Genomic DNA, 21,579 nt, shown 5'->3' with positions numbered 1-21,579 from the left:
CTGGTAACAGAAAATTAGACCTCTAGCCTTCGCGGTGTGAGAGAGAAAATGAACAAAAAACAAAAAAGCAACAACACGAAAAGGCGAAGGCTGAAGACAGATATGTTGTCAGGCGCGCACGATAACAATCACATTAGGTTTATTTTCCAGTTTTATCGAATCATGCAATTATCATGTTCACTTCTTTCAAACCAAACATCTGATCAAATTTATAAAAATATTTTACGACAATAAGCAACTCCAAGGCTGATAACTACGTGGAAAGCTTAACGGAACAACGACATGATAGAGTCCAAACTGAAAGCCAAGAATTGCACCCGTGGACAGCTGTCTCGATCTGGTTTAAACTAATAATTCCTTTCACTGCTTAACATGGATTTCTGTAATAAGGAAAAATAAGTTGATGGTTGATGGCAAGTGGAATCTAGGAACTGTAAAATCACTCTTTTCTCTTCGTCGATGATGAGGCCGGAAATCTAATTTTGTACATACGTTGTCTTTTAATATGATCCGCAGCCGGATGAGCCCGTTATCTTGCGATTGAGGTTTAACTTGTCATTACGGGAAAACGCTTCAGTGGTACGATGTCTTTTGGTGGCGACAAAAATTACAGCTTGAATAAATATTTTATATTGTTAGTTCATGAAATACTCAGAATTCCGATAAAACCGGCATAGATCATTTTAAAGGAGCCAATGATCTGCAGACTTCGATTTCATAAGTGATTCTCCCTAGATCGGGTCAGTGTCTCTTCCCTATCCTATTCAGTTTTTAGGACATTCTCCAAAACTCCTTATGTCAGGCAGACAGCAAACTAATCAGAGTTATAGCAATTGTCATTTTATGTGAAGCGATCTTTTTCCACGCAACGATCTCTAACGTGCAGAGACAACACCCAAAAGCAGATGTCACTCAAGCTTATGTCTCTAAAAATCAAAAGGATCCATTCTTCTGAGATTCTCACTGGAGGTAATTCAGTAGAAATCATGAGATTTATTTAAAAACTGAAGTCTTGTGCCACAGTTTTCAATAACAGTTTAAAATAGGTTTGTTTTTGTTGCATTTTGACACCTTGAAACTTCACCCGCAGTTTTCTCGAAAACGCTCACTAAGTTAGGCCGAAGATGCCGGAGTCTTATTTTCAAAACGATTCCTAAATGATAAGTTATTCGCTCTAACGTAAAATGGGGATGGCGTCATTGCACTGCTATGGTTACTCTGATCTCGATAGAAGGTATCTCATTTGAAACTTTCGTCTTTCTCTAGCACACCGGTAACGTTCGATTTTCTGTTTGATTGATAATAGTGGTGTTCTAGTCGTTCAGAGTTGAACAGTATATTCTTATTCAAAAATTAAATTAGGCCGCCTTAGATCCGATTTTAATACAGCCGTTATTTTGCTTTTTATCAAAAAGTGACCCTACAACTAATTAATTTCTTCAATAAGACAAGCGAGAATTAAAAAAAAAAAAATTTCTACCTCGACGGGATGTCATTATCAAGTTTAAAAATGGCAAGGTCAGAGTTCGCGTTTAAAACGCGTAATTGCTTTCCGACGATTTTCCGGAAGCATGCTGATGTCTGCCGAGCTAACGTTACAATAACGATGAAATGTTTGTGACCCTTTCGCTTATGGCTGTGTTACGCGGTCACACTGTGAGAAGGAGGTGGTACTGAGGTGGGCGCGCGGAAAATTGCTGGTTTTCAGTGTCACGCAATTCAAAATAGATCAAAATAAAAATCAAAACCGGTCAATAGATAAAGTCCAGAATCTAGGAATGAAAGAAGGTAAATATGCAAAGACTCTCGCCAAAATTCTGGTCACAGCAATTTTCCTTATGCGAGATATGCGGAGAAATTTTTTACCCAAATTTATAGAGATTTGTATGGAGACGCCATGCTGGTGCCCATCCGTATGGGCACCAACATGGCGGCCGGAAACCAACAGAAACATCTGTCACTGAGTTTTGCTACAAAAGCGTAAATTTATCCCTCGAGGAACTCTAAAACATTAAAATAATACTTTTTCTAAGACATGAACTGTTTAGATAGCCAAGTTCCCCGAAGTAAGTCACTTTTTTAACCATCATGACAGCTCTCTTGGCCGTCATGTAAGTGCCGCGTCACGCAAAAGCTTAGAAATTCAAGCGTAGTGTATCGCAAAACCAAGAACCCATTCGGAGCGAAAATTTGTATGAATATTAGTTTTCAGCTGCTCTTATACATCATTTAAGTAAAATCTCAATAAGATCAATAGTTTTGTAGTTCGAATTTTGGTGACGTCACGTGAAAACCAGCTATTGCTGTGCTGGATGCCTTGTTTATGTTTAGCACAGCGATATTTCCTTAGCGACACCTTTGAATCTCTGTTGCACGTGTTTGCTTTTAGTTGCCATCGGGTTAATGTGTTCTTTGTCCTTGCTGTGATCCTGTGACTAACAAAAACTTTTACGAGAGCGTTTTCTAGACAACTGCAGGTGAAGTTTCATGGCCAGTGGCAAAATGCAACAAAAACAAAGCTGTTTTAAACTGATTGAAAACTGTGGCCACAAGACTTGACTAAAGGGTATTTTGGTCTCAAATGAATCTCATAACATCTTATCATATTACCTTGAGTGAAAATTTCAGAGTAATCGCTCCGTTTGGTTAATTTCCAGAAAGATCAGCTTCGTCCCCGCGCGGGGGGGGGGGGGACTCCCATATAAAGAGGGGGGCGGTGCTCGTCGGTAGTGTGGCAGTCCTCGTAATCAGCTGCTATTAATTGGTTTGGGGCTGGCGGGGGGGGGGGGGTGGGGACATGCATTGTTTCTCTTCTTTGCTCTATTGTCTATATGTCCTCTTAAGCCTGGTTCTCCTATGCCGCCGACTTACCTGGGACATAGCCGCCGGTACGGCCTGGGACACCGTTACGGCATATGTGAACATTTATCGCCGAATCATAATCTGTCTTAGGCATTGACCGCCGGCTTGCCTGCGAAGTTGAGTCTCTCAGGCAAGCATCATCTGCGGACGCAATGTGTGACATGACATCTCGATTTTTCCCACAATTCCATATTTACTGATGGAATGGTTGCAAATTGCGCCAATTCGATTTGCATTTCGCGCCAATTTAAGTACGTCGGTGATCCATCGCAAATATAATGCGCCGGAAACTGCAACCTGCGACTACGTCGCGGGTAGGTCGGCGGGATATGAGAACCAGGCTTTAGGGTGTTCAGTCTCAAAAAGTCCACAGCGGGAGTTGTTGTGGTACCCTTTAGGGTATTGACCCAAAACAAAAATATGACAGATGTTTGAAAACCAGCTGATTCTTTAATTTTGGGTACTTACCATTTACATGGGAAAACCGGAAATTCCAATTGGAAAATCAAATGGTTCGCGCCATTCCGTTAGGGAAGCTTCAGAAAATATGGGCTGTGATTTGAGGTGATGCTATTTTTCTGCTCTTTTAAGTCTCTCTAACTGATGTGGATATACTTTATAGCGATTCCTTCTCCTGCAACGTCGCATTTAATTGTTTAATGTTTATGCCTGAAATTTCCAACCGGATGGTTTTTGTAAATGGTAAGCACCCTTTGTCTCAGAATTGGTACCTCTTAGGGGTGAAACAATTTCAAGTAACTCCCACAAAACAGGATCTCGGCACCTTTAGGGGTTCTTTTCAAAATTTCCGACGAGCATTCCGGCGCCCGTCCGTTTCATATGAGTGTCTACCGGGCCCGGACTTGACCATCATCTGGTTTAGAGGAGATAAAAAATTAATTAATTTCTTCAATAAGACAAGCGAGAATAAAAACAAAAACATTTCGACATCGTCAGGATATCATTATCAAGTTTGAGAACGTCAAGGTCAGAGTTCTCGCTTAAAACGCGTAATTGCTTTCCGACGATTTTCCGGAGGAAGCATGCTAAAATCTGCATGCGAAGCTAGTATTACAATAATTTTATGAAATGTCTGGCACACTTTCACTTAGAGCCGCGTTAACGTGGCCATGCATTGCGCAGAATGCCACGACACATCCGGGACTTAAATGTAGAGTGTGCGCGAAATTTAATTTTAATTAGGCTGACGATGGTTAAACAATAAAGAAAATGACCAGAAAACGGCCGACTACGTATACTTGTTTAGAGTTTACGTGCTTCATACTTGTGTTTCGTAGTGGTCATGTGAAGGAGGTCAGAGCTGGGGGGAAATCGTTGTGTTTATGTTTAGCACAGCGATATTTCCGCTCAGCAAAAACAACTTTGAACCTGTGCTTGTTGCACATTTGTTGAGTAATTCTGGCTCAAGTTCTCATCAAGTTCACGCGCGCGTTTTCTGTTTTTAGCACACAGAAGACACCTTACACAAAATTCAAAAGGCAAGTTATTTTTAATTTTGTCAACTGTAGTCACAATCGAATTTAAATAACCTCATACAAACTATAAGCGATCCGTGAACAGAAAGCAAAAATTGTGGTGCATAACTCAGGAAAAAACACTGTTTAATTCCCTCCGAAGCCCTTCACCCAATTGTAGGGTACTTTTTATTTGGCCCTCTATCCACCACCCCACCCCACTTCTAAATTTTCTCAAACTTGTAACACTTAAAACAACTGAAATCATGTTACTTTCTCTGGTCAGTTTTCGCAAGAATAGTTTTCTCTTTGACAACATTGGTGCTCCCAAACAGTAGGAAATCTTCACACACCAACATGGCTGCCAAGACGTCATACGAAAACGTTCTATTACGTGCCCAACCTTCTTCAGCCAAAATGGTCAAATCATTCATAGACTCAAATAAAGTTACATCCATCATACGCAAACAGAAATGGCAAAGAAATTTCGTCAAAAAGCTCAAGCGAATTAAATATTTTAACTTATGTGGCCCTTAGTTTTTTTATGCTGTCGAAAACGACGGCTCTTCCAGAACTTCAAGCTCCTTTATTACAACTTTGAAACCAGCCTAGGCCTATGAGTGAAGACCTCAGGAGTAAAGGTGCCATGGAAACCATAAGGCACGTGGTGCTTCAGTTTGATCCTCGCTAAAGGTCCCTTCCCGACATCCTTAGCGTCCAACACACAGAACTCGGTCACGTGCCTCTCCGGGATATACACCTGAACGATGACGTATCCATCATCTTCGTCGCCTTCTCGCCAGGACTCGTAACCCTGTCGGGGCACGAAGACAGGTTCGCCAAGGCAGCCGTGAGAGTACCAGACTTGACGATGACCGTTTTCAGCGTCTAACTGCAAAACGGGGTAATATATTTAATCTTAAGTTCGTATAGTATGATAGTCTGGGTGAGCAGTTCTGAAAAGAACTGTTGTTGGTGACTGACGTTTCGACCACCTGAGCAGAAGTCATCTTGAGAGTCAAGTCAGTGAATATAGTGACTTGACTCTGAAGATGACCTCTGCTCACGTTGTCGAAACGTCAGTTCGACAACGTGACCTGACGTCGTCCGGATGAGGGTACTTCTATTCAGAACTACCCTCATCCGGACGATCACACTATACGAACTACTCATATTCCTGGGTTCAAACCATTTCATTAAATCTTTATAAAGACACGATTGATCATCGCAGTTATGCACACAACTTAAGCAGTTGTGAACATAAAGCCTGAAAAAAAATTCAGGACCAAATGGGATTCGAACACATAACCTCTGCGATACCGACGCAGTGCACGAATCGAATCCCGTTCAGGCCTGAATTTTTTTCAAGCTTTCATTTCACAACTGCTTAAGTTTTGTGCATAACTGCGATGAGCGGGTCACTTCAGTTGTGAGTTCGTAATACAAATTCGTAAATAGTAATTCGTAGTACAAACCAGTTACATTAAACGAATTAAATTTTTCTTGTTTGCCATGTAATAAACACTTTATTAACCGAGCTTAGTCGGTCTGTATGGGAGAATCTTGACCTCGGTCGTGTGTACAGACCTCTCTGCGTTTGGTCTGTACTCACGACCTCGGTCAAAATTCTCCCATACAGACCTCCATCTCGGTTAATAAGAGCTAGACATATATCTAAAACAGTGGAAAAAAAAAAGAAAAGAAAAGAGGATTCCCAAAAGGAAAAGCGCGAATGGGACAAGAGTGCCCATGCGAGGCGCTTGCCACAACCCGTTGTCTTACCTTAACCACGTCCCGGTAAGGAAGGTTAAACCCAGGTCTATCGCATGCCATGAAGTAGTTATAACGCGTCCCACGTATTCCGTGTCTGTAAGGGTGCGTGGACGGGAACTCCACGCTGGCGCGATCGATTTGTGTTCGAGAACAACGCTTTGAGGTCAAGTCGATGGTGAAACTGTAAGCGAGGCCTGGTGACACGGAGGTGTTACTCAGCCAGATCTCACTGTCGAAAGTCATGTCAAAATTGGTGTCCAGACACACAGCGGAGAATTCGATCTTGTTGCCAACCTGCTGGGCTGTGCCAAAATGGAAGATCTGAAAATAGAGCCATAAGGTACTCTTACTACTGTTGTTTTGCGCCGAAGGGGGAAGCAGAAAAAGATGGGTTCTTATTCCGGGGGTACTCCCGTATACTCTCTTATATGGGCTATATAGGTATGTGGCCGGCACCAAAGGATATGGTTTTAACCCGTTTTGGTCAGAAATAGGGCATCGATTTTGGCCATTCTGGTCTCAAATAGGGTGTTTTTTTTTAGAAGAAATTACTCTTTCATTATTATCGATAAGACCATCAACAAAAGCTCGTCACAATGCCTTTAACTTTGGTCTGAACTAGGGAACGCAGACCAGACACGAGAGAGCGGCGGAAACGGAGCCTATGATTTAAGGTCAGGCCTTAAATAGGGTATCAAATTTTTGGTCAGGTCATAAAAGGGTTGGGAAAATCACAGATTTTGGTCTTAAATAGACTAAGAGTTTTGGCAAGTGGGCTGCACACCCCCCCTCCCCACCCAATTTTTCTGGGAGTAGGCATCCTCCCCGGGCTCTTATTCAGAGCTGTGGTTGAAAACGAGAATTACTGCTGTAGCCTATTTCTCAGAGGATTTTTTTTACCTCTTGTAAACACGCAAACTACTCAGGGGCACCCAACGACGGTTTTCCCGCAATTAACGAAAGGATGATTAACGAAACAATCCGCTAGGTGCTCCTCATTATTTGCGGTTAAATAAGCTACGTTAGAGACTCAGGGCATTTTAAAAGAGTTTCTGTTCGTACTTCATCTCAACCTAAAATATAGAATCATTGACTAAAGATAAATGCACTCACTCAGGAACAGTGCTACATTACACTTAATAAAGCCAAACTTTGAACTTACATGACAGGGATCTGTGTCCACAAACATCACCCCTGCACTATCACCACTTGTATGGCGCGGTATGATAACAAAGCGTGAAGGCAGCCTTGGGTAATACCTCATCTCATCTCCTGGTGAACTCCACCCTAACAAGATCTTTGTGGTTATCCACCAGGATCCCTTGACAAATGGCGTCATGTGGAACACATAGTAGTCAGGTAACAGGACAAAGTCGTGCGCATAATTCAAACCTTCAATATGATGGATTTGCTTTTGACACAAATTCCATGATGGGTCAAATTCATATACTGTTAGGCTGGGAGATCTCTGTGCAAATCCTGGGCGCATACTTATACACACGAGTCGCTGAAAAATAAAGACACCCACACAAGCTAGTCTATAAACAGGCTCTGCTCATTACATCCCCTGTTCAATATGCAGCCATTTTCCCTACTCGTTTGCTCACTTCTCTTGAATACCAATCGTTAAGGGAAAGAAAACTATTGCTCACTATGTACAATGATAGAATAATACTAACACTGAAAGGTTGACAGTTTTAAAAGGGTGGGAATCTTGTGGTATAAAGGGCAGTATACTTAGTACATGTGGCCCAGTTTCTTGAAAGCCATTCATTCAGACAAGTAGTTTTTTCAAGGGTGTGTCTCACATGAAACATTTTGGAAACACACCTTTACCTTCTTGATGTTTTTTGTCTTTTTTAGTATTAACAATTATTGTATTGCCAGATTAAATAGGCAAGCAAAACTTCAATATCAATTTCAGAGCATGCATTTTACATCAAAATTGTAATTCTTAAATTAAATTAACTATCAAGTACCTTTCTTTCAGAATCAATCCTGAAATGTGCAGCAAAGCATCCCAGGTTTAAGTGACCATTCAGATACTCTGGACCAAGTGTCTCTAGTGTGTATGGATCCAAACAATACGGTACTCCTGTCTCATAACATGTCAATACCTAGCAACAGAAAATTGACAATCGAAGGGTTTTCCTCAAATACTTGTAGGAACAAAACTTGGGCCTTGATCTCCATATGGAGCCTGGCAACTGCCAGGTTGGCTCAGTTACTGGGTTGAATTTTGCTGTCTGTTCATATTGGAACTTACAATGCATCAAATAATTTTGCTTGCGCATGATTGGTCTAAACACATCACATGAGCAAATGTGAATGAAATGAGCAAATCCTGAAAAGTTCTGTTTAGAGATCACAAAATATTGGACTCCCAGTTGAATTATGCTGATGTTTTGGACGTCTTATTTCAACCGTAATTTTCAGACACTCATTACCTCATTTCAGACCAGTTTTGCACAACAGTTTCAGACACTGCTTAAACATAGCTAAAGTAAATTTAAACCAACCAAATTTAGACTGAAACATCTGTGAAAATGATGGCTAAATAAGACAAGAAAATAACACAAATTCTATCAAACCATTACGTATGTCAAGTCATGTCTCAACTAGAGTTTGCTCCATAAAGCCTGGAATAAAGGAAACTAAGAGCTTTGAAGCTACTCCCAAGTTTTTCACTGTACTGAAATTTTGGACACTTTACAATTTTGGATGATGGTATTTTCGGACTCTTTTTTGTTTGAAATTAAAATCGTCCGAATTGTTTTTGCAGGTAATGCTCAATCGAGTCACTAGTGTTCCGCTCATTTCCATTGGTTTTAAAACCAATCAAAATTGAGCGTATAACAGAACTCCTGAGAGATGCTCATTTCATCAAGCTTGCACAGTAAGGAACAAAGACTCAAGGAATGAGTCAAGATTCTTCTTGTTGATGATTCTTGTTGAATGAGCTGTGATGACTTTTCAAAACCCAAAGGACATATATTTTCATTGAAGATGCAACCTAAAAATAATGATCTAAGTACTTAAATTGTTAAACAGTAAGTACTATTAATAGTATTTGTTTAGACTGAATTGATGTTATTAAAGGAGTGTCACAGTAAGTTACAAATTCATAAGTTTGTGATCTCAAAGTCTGTTGTCATGTCTGCAAGAAAATTTGCACTGCCTTGGACAGTTCTCTCATCATGCCTTCCAATAGGATGCAAACTATGAAGTTCAAATCCTAACTAACAGTTGCATTTTTGGCTGCCATCAATCATAATTTCAATTACAATCAACGAACCTTGAAAAAAAATAAAAACAAACAAACAAAATGGATCAAAATCTACCAATCACAACCATCAAATGAAACCTTGTAAATACATTGAAATAAACTTATTTTTCTCGAGAGGTCCTCTAAGATGATTGACGGCAGCAAAACATAAAATCACTGATTCTGCAGAGCTCACATGTTATTGAAAGGTGCAGTACTATCTTCAACTTGGTGATCTGGGAGAATTTAGCACTTGAGTAAGGAGGTACTTAGTCAGATCTTTGGCACTTTTTTGACCAACAATGTGGCAAAACTACCATTAATAGATATTAATGTCTTTTTAAACCCTAAGGTTCAGAGTTCAAAAGTACATTCACTGAAAACAACAAACCTTTCCACCCCAGTAGAATGAGTTAGTATTGGAGGGATTACGAAACTTTACTGGTGGAACTTTCCAAGTGGTGAGAAGAGTTCCAAGAGATTTCATCATTGAATAGGAAGGTTTTGTCCCCATTTGGCCATGGTACAAGAACTTTTGCTTGGCAGCTTCTTCTTGCCGATGTTCACTATTAACAAACTTGGACTGGAAGTGTACATGTCCATCTTGGAATGTTACAGCACAAAGCATTCCATCCCCATCAATTGCTAGAAACACAAATTTTGATGAACATACGGATGACAAACTCTTACCATGCAGTCATACAATGTTTAGATTGAATTCTCTGCTAGTGAGCTTAAGTATTAACACAAGTTTCCTGGGCAGTGATGTCCACAACTTAGCACTGAAAAAATCACTGTAGAATTCTGAAAGAAATGATCCCCCGACACTCCTATGACTCTTCGCTAAGGTTATTTTTTTTACAGCACAAAGCATTCCATCCCCATCAATTGCTAGAAACACAAATTTTGATGAACATATGGATGACAAACTCTTACCATGCAGTCATACAATGTTTAGATTGAATTCTCTGCTAGTGAGCTTAAGTATTAACAGAAGTTTCCCGGGCAGTGATGTCCACAACTTAGCACTGAAAAAATCACTGTAGAATTCTGAAAGAAATGATCCCCCGACACCCCTATGACTCTTCGCTAAGGTTATTTTTTTTACAGCACAAAGCATTCCATCCCCATCAATTGCTAGAAACACAAATTTTGATGAACATATGGATGACAAACTCTTACCATGCAGTCATACAATGTTTAGATTGAATTCTCTGCTAGTGAGCTTAAGTATTAACAGAAGTTTCCCGGGCAGTGATGTCCACAACTTAGCACTGAAAAAATCGCTGTAGAATTCTGAAAGAAATGATCCCCCGACACCCCTATGACTCTTCGCTAAGGTTATTATTTTTTTTACCTTCCTATTGAATGCCAAAATACTTGACGGTCCCCCTGAAAGTGACAGCCTATCCAAAACTAGCGACTCTTTGAAGAAGTAACTAAAAGAGAAACTCTGATCTCAAGCACAATGTGGATGGAACAGCCTGCCTGCACGACTGAACAACTTGAAGAGTTATAATTTTGTGATTTTATTTTGAACTGCCTAATTTTTTTTGAAACTATCTCATTATGATTTACAAGCTGTATTTGTCTGCCATGATCTTAGCTTAGTTTTTAGATTTACAAGCTGTATTTGTCTGCCATGATCTTAGCTTAGTTTTTAGATTTACAAGCTGTATTTGTCTGCCATGACCTTAGCTTAGTTTTTTAGTTGTGCATACCTAGATTTAGATTTTTAAAATTTTTAACTTTTATCATATTTTTAAATTTTAGCTGTATTCTATTTGTAATTTTTATTATCTTATAGTGTAAATAGTTTTTAATTTTTCACTTAGGATAGAGGACCACTGGTTCGTCAGTTTTCACTGTTATGTGTCACCCTCTGTAAATAACGTTGTTACTTACTTACTTACTTACTTGCCAGCAGTGTCAAATGATCTGTGTACAGGCCCCGAAATGATCCCGACCCCAAAATGATCCCCAAATTGATTCCAAAATGATCCCGACCCCGAAATGATCCTCTGTCAGTTGTTCATATCGATACCATAAATCAATTTACTACATAGGCCAAAATGGCTTTATTGAGCGATCCACAGTCCCACATTTTGTTGCCATTCCTAAGATTCACTGAAGATCATTTCGGGGTCAGGATCATTTCAGGGGCTGTACATATAGCATAATCAGTTGCATTTGCGATATAAAGCAATCATTATACTGTTGTCCTACAGTGTAGAGTCTGCTTTGTTTATGTGGGTAGTTAGCAACATACATAAACGGAAGTTTTAATTTCATGGGGTACACGAAACAACTGTGAATTACCGTGCAAACATTTTTTAACCATCCGAAAGTACCGGCTACCCGAAAGAAACGACCCCTTTTTGCCTGCTAATGTGTTTTCTTGTTGACACACCCCCGGACACACCACCGACAGCGAGAAAAGTTCGGCTTCGGCCCTGACTGCGAAAAACAGAAATCGGCTTTGAGACAGTCTACGTTTCTTCCATCCTAGCACAATATTAAGAATTTTCACACAAACCCTGTGGTGGCCTGTAGCTTGGCATTAATCCATTAAATATTTTACAGACTGTTTCGTCGGCTGTAATATTGGCCTTTATATAAGCTTATATTGAACGTTAAAGAAAATGACAATTTATAAACATCTGAGAACGCTGATTAAAGTCATATCCTAAAGAATGTATTCGCTAAATTTTTTCTTAACAACGGATAGAATTGTACAAATATATAAGCTTAAACAATATAAGTTTACTTACGATGTTTTAGTCGTGTACCGTAAACTTCACGAATCCCTGGGCCATTTCGAAACAGTGTCCCACGAAGGTCTTTCGGTACTTCGCCGACTATATCTGCCTCCGGGATCCAGTAGGAGCATTCTCTCTGAGTTTCCCAGCCTATACTGCATTTCTTAAGGTCCAAAGGCCTTCGGATGTCTCCGCAAAGTTCATCACAATCCGCCGCCATAATGGTCCGAGGAAGGTTACCCTTGACCCCAGGCGACCGCGCTATTGCGCGAAACGTGAACTTGTACATTCTACCCCGGGGGAACCGGGGGTACTTTGTTGCAGTTGGTTTTTGCGCGGTTTTGGACTTAAAAAGGGCTTAGATTTTGACCATTTTGGTCTGAAATTGGGTATGTTTTACACTCTGGTCTGGCTTGGCATCGGATATTTTTTTACAAGCAACATTTTTTTTTCCTCATCAACATTGGCAAATTTGTAGCCCTGTTGTAGTCCTGTTGTAGTCCTTATGAACCACAACTTACAATATTTTCGCAATATATTGTCCCTGTGCTGACTGATATCGTGTATGCTGGGTTTAAAGACTGAAGAACTTTTTTGTGCGTTTTTATGGGTAAATGTACCAGTCGCGGAGCAATGTTAAGAGGGGGAGGGGAAGGGGGTAAGTATCTGTGGCAAGATTTCCGTGACGATAAGTGTGACTCGTGCTCTTTTTTTCGGCAAGCGTCGTTGGTGGTCAGTAATCGCCGGTGGCTTCCGCGGCCGGCGAGAAAGACGTCATCTGATCAGAAGTCAATTGGCTGCTGACGTCTTCCAGTTTACCCCGCGCAATTTACATGTATGTTACTTTATCGAGCTCCGTGACGCCTAATATTTTCTGTAAAAGAAATTAATTCACACCACTAAACGGCCAAATAATGAAAAATTCTAATAATGAACCGTGGGCTTATATTAGTTTATATTTTTGGAAGGCTCTTATAGGAGTGAATTTATAGAGACAGAAATATTTAAGGTGCAGGTATACATGTGACAATAATAACACGGTAAAACTCTCTAAACGCAAGGAAAAGAAATGCAGAACAGTTCCATAATCATCAGATAAAAATGAAAGTACTGTTATGACATAAAGTACGTATACAGTACAAACTTACTGACCCTGAAGAAGAGGTCTTCATAATCGAAAGGGTAAATGTATCAGTATCGATGCCATTGATAGGGATTTATACCATTGGAAGATTTTTGTGTCAAGATTCATTTTAGGGGTTTATTTTTGGTCAGTGTGTGTGGGAAGGCGATAATCGGAATTTCGTACGTGGTATATATACTTGTGGTATATATACTTCTGGTATATGCTAGGAAATATGCATTCAGATAAAAATAATTGTGATTTAGTCTAGCCTGATTCTTTCCGCCTTCCAGACCACGCGGAACAAACTTAAGTTCTTTCAGCTTGTTTCGGATTTCAGTTTCGAAGGTCGCGTGCGTTTGTAGCTTTGTCATATCACAATTCCTATCAAAATTCCTAGTAATTATATTTTTTCCGCTTCTTTTGCTCCGAGAGAGTTGCAACTACTCGATACTGTTCCCATTTTAATTTCAGAGAATGATCAGCAAGTTCCAGTATATATCTGAGTCGATTTCCCTTTAGTATGGGTAATTGTATGAATGCACAATGACTGATATTTGAACTCTCAAAATTGCACGAGTGTCTACAATGAAGTAATTTTATCTTTCAATGAAGTAGTCGTTCCTTTGAGTAAAGAAAAAAAGACACTTATTTCTCAGAAGCCTTGTACTGCCGCATTTTCGTGTGCACTTCGGCACGGAAATTTCAAATAAATAGCGGCATAGACTGCTTCTTGATCCAGCTGAGTACTAACACGTATTACACACGACAACCTTGAAAAATGCGCAAACCTTGAAAGATGCGCAAACCACGACGTAGCTCGTTTAATTCTTGATCCAGCTGAGTGAGAATCATGCCACCAATTCTTGGCAAGAGCCCAGACTTGTTGATCGTAACGAATTAAATAGGTCATATTCTCTTGGTCACACCCTTTGCCGGCCAGTGAGTGTCACTTCTCCCTGCACGTAAAGTTCCTCTGGCCAAATAGCAGTCCAAGCAGATACTAGACTAGCAGATATACTGACAAGTAAAAAAATTATTCTTAAACTTATGATCAGTAAATTAAGGAGGTAAGTTTTACCCTGAGTCTCTCAAATCTCACATTTGGTCCAGGCCCAGTGTGTGACCAAGTGACGCGGGACTTTGTGTATTTCTGTGGATAGTGCTGTAAAACCTTTTTATGAAAAAGCCTCGTGATTAAGTAGGGAGGGGTGGGGGTATGGCTAGACCTTTTCTGCCGGCTTTCAAATAACTTGCGATCATACCCTCCCTCCCAAAATCTGATCCCGGGATCGCAGGGGTTCGATCCCCACTGTGTAACCATTCTTTCATGGAGGGCGGCTGTAACACAGGCTATATAGTGGTCATGATTTCTTTAACGAAATTTTGACTTAAAGGCTCACGTATTCACAGGCTTGAGACGGACGAAAACTAGTTTTAAAGAGGCTGTCAAATTTATGTCCGCATCTGATCACGAGTTATTGACTATTTTTATATGTGACAGAACACCTCTACGGTCATGTGAAGTGATTTCAAGAGGGTTTAATCGCAGCACGGGTCAACCCGTGAGACAAGCACGAGGCAAACTTTGATCAAAGTCTGTTTTCGTTTTTCGCATGTTTTTGAAATTGAATCTTTCTTAATTTTTATGAAAAATACACATACTCAAATTTTCTTTTTTGGTGTGTATGGAAGAAAATCATTTCAAGAGTTTCCCCCCGGGGGATGGGGGGGGGGGGAAGTGCTCCGATAAATTTCGGATAAGTGTGTACCGCGAAAGGTCTTTAAACCCTGACCCTATTTGGAATGAGGCAAACGGAAATTGATACCCTACTAAAAGACACCCAATTCTAGGGAAAAATCGAGAAAAACAAAAACTAAGAACAACGTGAATGGGTCAACTTTATTTCGTCTCTGTACCTTTGGAAGTTTCGCATCAAGCGTAGAATTTGTTTTCTCTTGACCTGGGCATTTCTGAAATGCAATTTTAGTTGATACAATTTAGATGCCCTATCTAAGGATCATGCCGGGGACACAGTGCCAACAGGGGCAATATTGATACCCTGTCTACCTATGTAGCCCATATATGGGATTACCCCCGGGAGTTTTCCCGACAAGCGGGAAATATTTCAAATTGCAAAAATTGTCCGCTTGTCAGGGGTACAGTTTTAACAACGACAGTTCACGACTTTTCAACAACTTTATTAAAACTGTTTTGTCTTTAGATGGGAACGGAAATCGATCTTGCATCACTATGCAATATATGACAATGGAAACGTGCCACGGAAAAAAAGAAAAATTCCATAAACATGAGTTTGTATTTGCATGGATTACGCAGGAGGGTGTTACGTCTAAAAAGTTGTACTTTGATCAAAAAGTTATTTGCGGAATGATTAACATTGCTATCATTAGCGCAAACACGTATCGCAAACAGTCTTATATTCTTTTGTTTTCCATCTCATCCTGCAAATATTAAAGTTCAATTTACCATCAAGTACGGTAGAAAAGTTCAAAAAAGGAAATTATCTGCCGGAACGAAAAATTACAGTTATTAATGCCACGGATCACGAGAAGCGGAAGTGACGTATTATCAACAGGTGCGGTTGTTTTCGCTTTTGTTATCGATTACGCGAAACATGGGATAGTCATTTGCATTCATTTGCATTTGTCTTATCTTGAGAGTGAAGTTTGTCTGTAGGAAGTTATTAACGATTCTGACCTCACCGAAAAAAGGTAAAGTCCTTTTTGTTGCGTTTTAACAGGAAGAAAGATTGGTTTTTGCTCATATCTGGGCCACGAGTAAGCGTATTCTTTGAATTTTTACATTTCCCTTTGTGTTTGAAAGCGTGCTCTCTTTTGTCTCTCTCAAGGTTTCGTGTCTTTGCAATTTTTACTGGCTTTGTTTACGAAGAAGATATGGTGGAAAGTCAAAGGAGAAGGTGTATGGCTTGTTTAATATACTTTATCGTAGTTACTGGATTGCTGGTTTCGGCGAAGCCGTCTTTGGACACAAGTACAGACTCAAATACTAAACTAAACTGTGATTTTACAATGACTGATTCTTCAGGGGAAATTCTGAGTCCGAACTATCCCGCACAATATCCCGACAACAAAGAATGTACATGGAAGATACAGATGCCTCGGTCGCAAAAGATAGTTCTTGTTTTTGAAACTTTCAACTTAGATCGTTCACCTTCGAGTGATTTCGCCTGTGACAACGACTTTGTAGAGGTACATGATAACGAAGTAGGTCTTATTGGCAAATATTGCGCCGGGCATATCCCCCCGAGACAATTGACATCACGTAGCAATACGTTGAGTGTTGTTTTCAGGTCGGATAATCGGACAACGCTGGGATTCCACGGTAATTTTCGTGCAATTTATACGTCTTGTGGCGGCTTTCTGACTGACACCACCGGTGACCTTTCAAGTCCCAGCTACCCAGCAAGTTTTCCGGCAGATATCCAATGTGTCTGGCAAATTCGTGTACCTCAGGACTATGTTATCGAGATTCGTTTTAATGACTTTAACATGGATGGAATGTATCCATGCAGTGTTGATTATGTCAAGCTGACGGATGGTTTTAACACCACTGCTACAGAATTAGGGCACTTCTGTGCTACCAGGCCTCCCAAAGAGACAGTCATTCGATCTACTGGTAACAAAATGTCCCTTGAATACAGATCCTACAAAGAGAGTAACTCAGCAGGTTTTAAGGCCCACTACACTCGTGTTCCTCACTGTAATGGGTTTTTGGAGAGTGACTATGGCAGATTTACCTCTCCGGGATACCCCGGCTCTCGCCAAATGGATAGAGAGTGTAACTGGCTTATAACAGTTACAGAGGGAAAGATAGTTTCATTGATGTTTGAATTTTTCAAGGTTGATTCCACCACCTCTATTTTATCATCTTCGAGAGACTGTGGAGATGACTACGTAGAAGTGTTTGATGGGACCAGCGAAAATGACCACTCTCTTGGAAAATTCTGTACTATTAACAACAAACCTGTGGGGATGTTGCACTCCAGTGGACGACAGATGCTTGTGAAGCTGCACACAAGCTTCAGAAATATGGGTGATGGATTCTTAGCTACTTACTATGGTATAGATCCAGATAACTACTTTGCAGATTGCGATGTGTTTGATCACCAGTTGTTTTTTACTTGCAATAGCGGTCAGAAAATCCAGTGCCAATGGAAATGTGATGGGACGAATGACTGTTTAGATGGATCCGACGAGAGAGATTGCGCATATACTCCTACTACCGCCAGCAAGAAGAGTAATGATGTGCGAAACTATGTCATAGTTATTCTTTCCATCACTGGTTCTGCTTTAGCCATTATTTGTATTGGCTTCATCATAGACCGACTGAGGAAGAAGAGAACATCACGTCCTAGGAGAAGGCGTAACCCAAGAAGATTGCGGCGTCCAAGACTCTCCGCAGCTGATGAAGCCCCCTTAACAGACGAGCCATCGTCACCACCACCACCTTATGAACTTGCCAGTGACAGTGCATGTTTTGATGTCACTTTTATTCAACCACGTCTTGGATTCTTGCCATCTCCTAGTGGAGATACAACCCATCCAGGACAAGACAGCAGAGAGAACCAGCCTCACAATCAAGTGTCTGCAGACGGCACCCAAGATAACTCCACAGGTAATGTCAGAGCAGACGAAATCACTAGCAACAGTTTTCAAGCTGATGCACAAGAAATGCGTACTACGGGGGCAGGAGAAGGAGACAGAGGAAGCATCACTGGTAGTACTATTGTTAGCACTCTCTCTCCATCAGAGTCCATCAGCTCAATAAATGACACTGCTCCACTCATTCGAAGAACTGACAGTGTGATCGAACTTTAACAATATTGCAGTGTGGGCCTTGCAAACCACCTGGATAGCAACATTTAAAAAATCTTAAATTGTGGTTGAGTCACTGATAGTATATGTTGTGGTTCAATTTCACCAATTGGTACAATGTGTTAGTTCCAGAAAATATCCATACCTCCCACATGGAGGGGATTTTTTTTCTAAGGATCCCCTCCCCCCATCCCTCTGGAAATTCCAATTAAGCTTCATGGATTTCTATAAAATGTTTGTTCATACAGTACTCCCCTCCCCCTTACCCTTAGGAAATTCCAATCTCTTCTGTGGGGGATTAGTATGAATATTTTTTGGAACTGCACAATTTGGTATTTCCTTTCTTTCTTTAGTACAGTAATATATTATAATTAAACATATGAAAATTAATACGAAATTGTACCATAAGGCTAATATTGAACCACAACATATGTTATAAACTATTATAAGTCAGATAGGCACAAACTTGAACTGTACTTCTGTTAAATAAAGCTCCTACTGTTCTGGTAATAGAAACAATAAAGAACATGTAGCAGCAAAATTGGTTGTTGAATGAAATGGCTCTGAATTTTGAAGTGGTTACTAAAGAATTATGGTTTTAAAATATTCTTTGGTGAAGAAAAAATCTTTCAGGCTGCATTGTTATTATTATCAAGTGTCTTTGTTTGATTTGTTTTTTTTTCTGTCACAAAAAGTGAAAGCTGTTTCAAAGTGATATATAGACCATTGTTTTGAAACACACCAAGTCTTGACATATTGCAGTCATGTTCTGTTAATGTCAGGCTCCCAAAGAAGTACCATAAACAGTAAATAAATGTAGCTGGTTGACTCTATAGTTTCACATAAATGTTTGGTAGTGATGAAGCTGAATGTTTGACGTGTAAAAGTCAGCCATTAAAGCCAAATCACTATTTATCTTGATGCAGAAGTTCACTGTAAAGGCACAGTTTGTTGTCGAAACTGTTTCTCAATCACATCTTTTGTGGCTCACCAGTTACAACTTGCAGTATTGCGTATGATCCTTTAATTATAAGTATTTAATAGTTACATTTTTTTGCCTTTTAAAGGCAGCTTGTAAATTGTTGCATGCTTTGAGATACAGATTTACGTGTCCTGGACATAAGTGCTTAATTTCATATCTTTCACATAGGATTGCGTTATAAATTATTTGTATTAACAAGTTTGTAGTTCTGTTTTTAAGTGTAGGTTTTGTACGGTGTGCTTGGGTAACTTTGATCTGTATGTCAAGTTGCTCTCAATGGAGTTTTGCCTTTTTCCAAGCTAAACTTGATGCGTTTCTTTCACCACAACTTGTGAACAGCTATGTCCTATTTTTTCTTCCTGATGTGCAAAAATAGGAGACATCTGTTCACATGCCACATCTTGGCCAAGATATATTAATTTATTACATTGATTATAATCCCATTGAAAAAGGCAATACCCTGCTTGAATGAACATATTTCTCAACTTGAAGGAGCTGAGTCATGGTATTTCAAGTTTTTGTCCAGATATGAAATTACCTTTAAATCAAAGGAAACATTAAAATTATAGTAGTTTACTAAAGATGGAAAAACACCAAAGAGATAAGAAACCATAAAGAAACAAGGATGGTTAAGAATGGAGACGATTAACAAGGATTACAAACAACCTTGAACAATTTGGCTAAACTTTCTAAGATGCACAAACTGTGATGTAGCTTCTTTAAATGAGGTATGGCAGATTAAAGAGTGCTTCTCTACTTTACACAACATGTTAATTTTGAGTATAGAAATATGCAGTAGCTGTAGGGGCTAACTGTAAGATTATATACATTATTATTAATAGTTATTTGGTATTTATATTTTGAGGTTTTTCATCGGTCTTTGGAAATAAGATATGATTTTGATATTTATTGTATTTAATGGAAGGCAAGGGAGGCAAGGAGTTTTGGAAATATTTAAACAATTTCATATCTACTTTGTTTAATTTAATTCTCATATTATAATTGATATTACACTATTTCTCTCTTTTCACCTTCATCTTGGCTGTCAAGGTAGAGATGCTTCTCTGTTGTTTTTTTTTTGACAATTACAATGTAGAGAAATACTTGAATGTTGACATCTGCACACTCAAAGTTGTTACACTTATCTGCATTACTCCTCCTTATTTTCCCAGGCTTTCATTTGTCTTCAGGAACAGTTTACAAACAGAGTTACTTTCTAGTTCAATTCTAGTTTACCTTGTAAAGGCTTACTGCATCTGTTAACTTAAAATATAATATTGTTAACAATGTAATATTTAAAATTTATTAATGTTTGCCATAAATTATGTGTGATGTTCATTGCTTTAGTTTTATCACAAGTTAATATTTAAATACATTGTTTTGGTTTAAGAAAAACAAGTTCTTTAAAGTACTGTATTAAATGGTTGTGAAAAAATAATAAAAATGAATTTTCAGATTTCTTGTGGATAAGATTTGTGACATAGACAATCAACGGTGCTCACTTAATTATTTAATAGGCCATTTCCAAGTTGCTTTTTGGCTCTGTGTCAAAACGAGTCTTGGTGCAAAACCATTCATAAGAACATGCATTCCCCCTAAAGGTTCATTTTCATGCAGATCAAACTTTTTTTCATAAGAAAGGTTTTGCAGGACTCAATTTAAAACAGAAGTGCAAGTTAACTTGGAAATGGCCTATTACAGGGGCAGCTTTGCTGAGTGCGCTGGACTTGAAATCTTAAGTCCCAGGCAGAGATCCATACCAGTTTCCACCATTTTATGGAAATTGGTTAGATTTTTCAAAAATATGACTCACAAACCCAGGAAAGGCATCTTTAGGAGTTAAAATCAAAACATCTCCTGGGGAAGCATGGCACCAGACATCTCTAGAAACTTGCACCTTCAGCAGTCATTGTTTTGGGAATTGGACATCATTTAACCTAGATCCATGCGTTAGACCCATTGTTACTAGACGGCGTCAATTTTGAGTAGTCCAGAGCTCAACCCCTGGTTCATGCTTGTGCATAGCTAATTGGATTACCTCTTGCCAGTTAAGTTTTTAATCAAGACATGTTACACTACATTGTGGCATTCATCTACAATATTTCAGCATTAATTGCATTAGCGCTGAACAGTTCAGTCTTTTGTTTTTCATTTGTTCATTTATCAAATAACAGGAACCACAAGGTGTGATAACTTGTGGCATTTAGTTAGCAATAACTTTGTGTGATTGAGTTAAGACAGATGTTACTGTTTGGATCTTTCCCTGTGTCCATGAGATTTTTGTGAGATTCTTCAATGCTGATGTCATTCAAATCCACGACATTTTATGGATCTCTGTAAAGCAACAACATCAGTAAAGAAATTTTCAGATTGAATCTCTGACATCTCTTGGGCAGAGGAAAAATTGGACACACAAGTAGTGATGTTAAAAAAGAAAAACAAAGCTGTCAAATAGTGAGAATTTACCACACTTAACAACTCAA

The 21,579-nt window shown here is 39.4% G+C and overlaps 2 protein-coding genes across 2 annotated transcripts; one reads left to right on the top strand and one right to left on the bottom strand.

The window, feature by feature from the left end:
- Positions 1–4,353: 4,353 nt before the first annotated feature.
- On the bottom strand, positions 4,354–13,345 carry LOC110056749 (uncharacterized). Its single transcript, XM_089291963.1, has 7 exons — positions 13,287–13,345; positions 12,147–13,008; positions 9,767–10,020; positions 8,090–8,227; positions 7,273–7,617; positions 6,120–6,431; positions 4,354–5,229 (listed from the first exon to the last, which is right to left on the bottom strand). Exons 2-7 carry the CDS (start codon positions 12,421–12,423, stop codon positions 4,927–4,929), a joined length of 1,629 nt encoding a protein of 542 aa, XP_089148089.1. The 5' UTR covers positions 12,424–13,008; positions 13,287–13,345; the 3' UTR covers positions 4,354–4,926.
- Positions 13,346–15,868: 2,523 nt separating this feature from the next.
- LOC110056691 (CUB domain-containing protein 2-like) lies at positions 15,869–20,550 on the top strand. The gene is made up of 2 exons (XM_020763203.2): positions 15,869–15,990; positions 16,128–20,550. The coding sequence occupies exon 2, from the start codon at positions 16,174–16,176 to the stop codon at positions 18,115–18,117; it is 1,944 nt and encodes a 647-aa protein (XP_020618862.2). The 5' UTR covers positions 15,869–15,990; positions 16,128–16,173; the 3' UTR covers positions 18,118–20,550.
- The last annotated feature ends 1,029 nt before the right edge of the window (positions 20,551–21,579 follow it).

This window comes from Orbicella faveolata, unplaced genomic scaffold, assembly GCF_042242905.1.
Source record: "Orbicella faveolata isolate gen_17 unplaced genomic scaffold, um_ofav_v1 contig_24, whole genome shotgun sequence".
Taxonomy (NCBI): Eukaryota; Metazoa; Cnidaria; class Anthozoa; order Scleractinia; family Merulinidae; genus Orbicella; species Orbicella faveolata.
This window is presented reverse-complemented; position numbering and strand designations above follow the sequence as displayed.

What these genes read in the sequence shown, in the direction of transcription:
- LOC110056691 (XM_020763203.2), top strand. Translation starts at nt 16,174, where the DNA reads ATGGTGGAAAGTCAAAGGAGAAGGTGTATGGCTTGTTTAATATACTTT.
- LOC110056749 (XM_089291963.1), bottom strand. Translation starts at nt 12,423, where the DNA reads ATGTACAAGTTCACGTTTCGCGCAATAGCGCGGTCGCCTGGGGTCAAG. An exon ending in TGGACACAGATCCCTGTCAT is followed by an intron (nt 6,432 to 7,272) that starts GTAAGTTCAAAG and finishes CTCTATTTTCAG; the next exon opens with ATCTTCCATTTTGGCACAGC. An exon ending in CTTACCGGGACGTGGTTAAG is followed by an intron (nt 5,230 to 6,119) that starts GTAAGACAACGG and finishes CCCGTTTTGCAG; the next exon opens with TTAGACGCTGAAAACGGTCA.